The 2,543-nt window shown below is 35.0% G+C and overlaps 1 protein-coding gene across 1 annotated transcript; it reads right to left on the bottom strand.

Moving 5' to 3' along the window:
• Positions 1-1,593: 1,593 nt before the first annotated feature.
• On the bottom strand, positions 1,594-2,248 carry LOC127106823 (stress-response A/B barrel domain-containing protein At5g22580). Its single transcript, XM_051044117.1, has 2 exons — positions 2,072-2,248; positions 1,594-1,984 (listed from the first exon to the last, which is right to left on the bottom strand). Exons 1-2 carry the CDS (start codon positions 2,188-2,190, stop codon positions 1,786-1,788), a joined length of 318 nt encoding a protein of 105 aa, XP_050900074.1. The 5' UTR covers positions 2,191-2,248; the 3' UTR covers positions 1,594-1,785.
• Positions 2,249-2,543: the final 295 nt, after the last annotated feature.

The raw sequence follows: 2,543 nt of genomic DNA, 5'->3' as shown, positions 1-2,543 counted from the left end.
TTGGGCTTGTTTTGGGCCCCCTAGAAAAACCTAAAGGGGGAAGGAGAGTTTTTGAGTGCATCATCATTGTTGGAAAGGGAAAAGGGGAAAAAGATTCCAAGATATCCCCACACACGTACAAAACATACATCCTCAGAGCCTTACAACACAAAACAAAAAGAAAGTAATACCTATCATAAATGTATACGCCGACAAAGAATGCAAAAACAACAAGAATTAAGCATAACTAACGCCTAGAACGAAGCTTTCAAAAAGGTGAAATTCCAATTCAAAAAGAGTTGGTACCTCAAGGATAACGTCAGTTCTCTATGAAGGAGAATTTTGAGCCAACACACGTTGGGGAGCATAAGAAAGCAAAAGAAAAACACTGATGAACGATAATAATTCCTATTTATAAAAAAACGAGTGACAGAAACCAATCATAGAAAGCAACATGGAAGTGAGAGAATTCAATACACAAACATTTCCCCTCATAACAATTATTATACATAGATATAGGAATAAGAAACATTAAATGCGCCTCAAGCCTAAAATTCTTAAATTCTTAAGGACATGCCTACAGACACATTTGAAAATCTAGAGAGATGTAAAAAGTCATGAGTATAACAACTAAAATGACCTTAACAAGTTAAAAATATTTTTAGCATGTTGATATGGCTTTCCGTCCTCTAAAGGTACCAACTTGTACACTCCTCCATTAATCGAAAGTACCGACGTACGATGTCTCAACCAATTGAATGTATCAACATATTTTGTCTTTTGTCAACCAACAGAATAACCTCATAACAAGCTTCAAAGAACATGTGGAGTCAATTTTGTACTGATCAAAGATATTTACTAAGAAATACAAAAGTATACGAATCCCCTTCTATGAATCACTCCACATAAGACACAACGACAAACAATAACCTGGCTTCATTATACCTGACTTAAGGGTTACTTTTCGGCCCGATCATAAGGCCTAGTTAGTTGCAATCTAGCCTAATATAGCATTTTCTAAAACTTTAATGTATGAAGAGTTTATTCCCCATCAGATCATATAGACACAAAATAGTGACGTTGTCACAGTGATAACATGTCGAATATGTCCTTTTTAACTGTAATCCACATGAAGGTTTTAGGACTACATGACATGTGATGGAAATCTCCTAGAGTGACATCTGATCATAAGAAATCGTTGAAGTGGGAGTATCAGGTACGCCACGAATAATCTTTTGACATTTCTCCGTTCCTTTGGACAACATCCCAACATAGAAAGTTCTAGGTCCTTGAAACCCTAGAACCTTGCTATAAACGGTCAATCAACGTGTCACATAAAGGTAGACACTTTTTAACCTTAAAATACCTCTCACCTTCGACAATAACTGACTTAGGTGTCAGAGTGTCTGCAGGTACCTCCTACGCAAGGCCAGAACATCAAGACACCATTCACATACTAGAGTTCACCTAGGCTCACTATCTCGCTTGTGGGCATCTTAGGTATTTGCAAGATCATAACATATCATAAGATGTTTCGTGTTTTCATAAACTCTTCAAAACAATCTCACAATTCATCGTGGTTTATATATTAGTAGATAAACTCAAATAAATCAATTAAGACAAATACTTAGTATATTAATAAATAGCAATAAGTAGAACATCCCATTAATTGGAAAATAGAAGATCATTTCAAGTTCAAAGTTCTTGAAAACTAGCAGCAACAAACTAAATATACTTGATTCACACACACACAGATATGCATACTCTTCAAACATGAAAACTTTAATTGCTTGAATGTCTTCAAGTTCATGCTGGTGCTTTGACAGTAATAGATGGGAAATCCATCACCACAATCTTCTCAAGAGCAGGTGAAAATACCTTGGAGAACTCAACATGATTAGGGTGAACCTCAAATGCATTCAAAGCCTCTTTCTCATTGAATGTCATCAAAAAGGCATGAGTAAAACCTTGTCTCAGCATGTCATGGCTTTCAATGTCTTTCCCCCTATATAACAAATACAAACATAACATGCTAAATAAGAACAATCACATATAATGAAAAGAAAGAGAAAAAAAAAACTCATGGTTTTACCATTCAAAGGACTTGACATGGTCAATCCCAGAAACCATCTTCTCCAAATCTTGGATGAGTTCTTCAACTTTGACACCATCCTTGAACTTAACAATTACATAATGATTGTAAGTCCCCATGACTGCAATACAATTTTTTATGAACCAAAACCAGTTCCTAGTAACCAAATATATAGGTAAAAAAACAACAATGTGAACATTTTACAATTTTTCTGTCAACTCTCACAGTCACTATCTGACAATAATGTCAGATCCTTATGACTAATTTCACCCCTCTTTTTTGGTGGGAATTAATTACTGAACAAGTTTTAGGAGACAAAGTTCACAGCTAAATATTAGGAAAGATACCATTACTTTTTATATATAGACCCACCATTTTGTAAATTTCTTCTCCATGTCTTACACTATAATTTGTCTGATGTTATTGTCGTTGCACGTGAATGAGTGAGAAGACCCTTGATGTTTGTTTGAAT

The sequence above is a fragment of the Lathyrus oleraceus genome, chromosome 7, assembly GCF_024323335.1.
Source record: "Lathyrus oleraceus cultivar Zhongwan6 chromosome 7, CAAS_Psat_ZW6_1.0, whole genome shotgun sequence".
Taxonomy (NCBI): Eukaryota; Viridiplantae; Streptophyta; class Magnoliopsida; order Fabales; family Fabaceae; genus Lathyrus; species Lathyrus oleraceus.
The sequence above is the reverse complement of the archived record's forward strand: the minus strand, read 5'-3'. Positions and strand labels throughout refer to the sequence as shown.

What these genes read in the sequence shown, in the direction of transcription:
- LOC127106823 (XM_051044117.1), bottom strand. Translation starts at nt 2,190, where the DNA reads ATGGGGACTTACAATCATTATGTAATTGTTAAGTTCAAGGATGGTGTC. An exon ending in CATGTCAAGTCCTTTGAATG is followed by an intron (nt 1,985 to 2,071) that starts GTAAAACCATGA and finishes TTTGTTATATAG; the next exon opens with GGGGAAAGACATTGAAAGCC.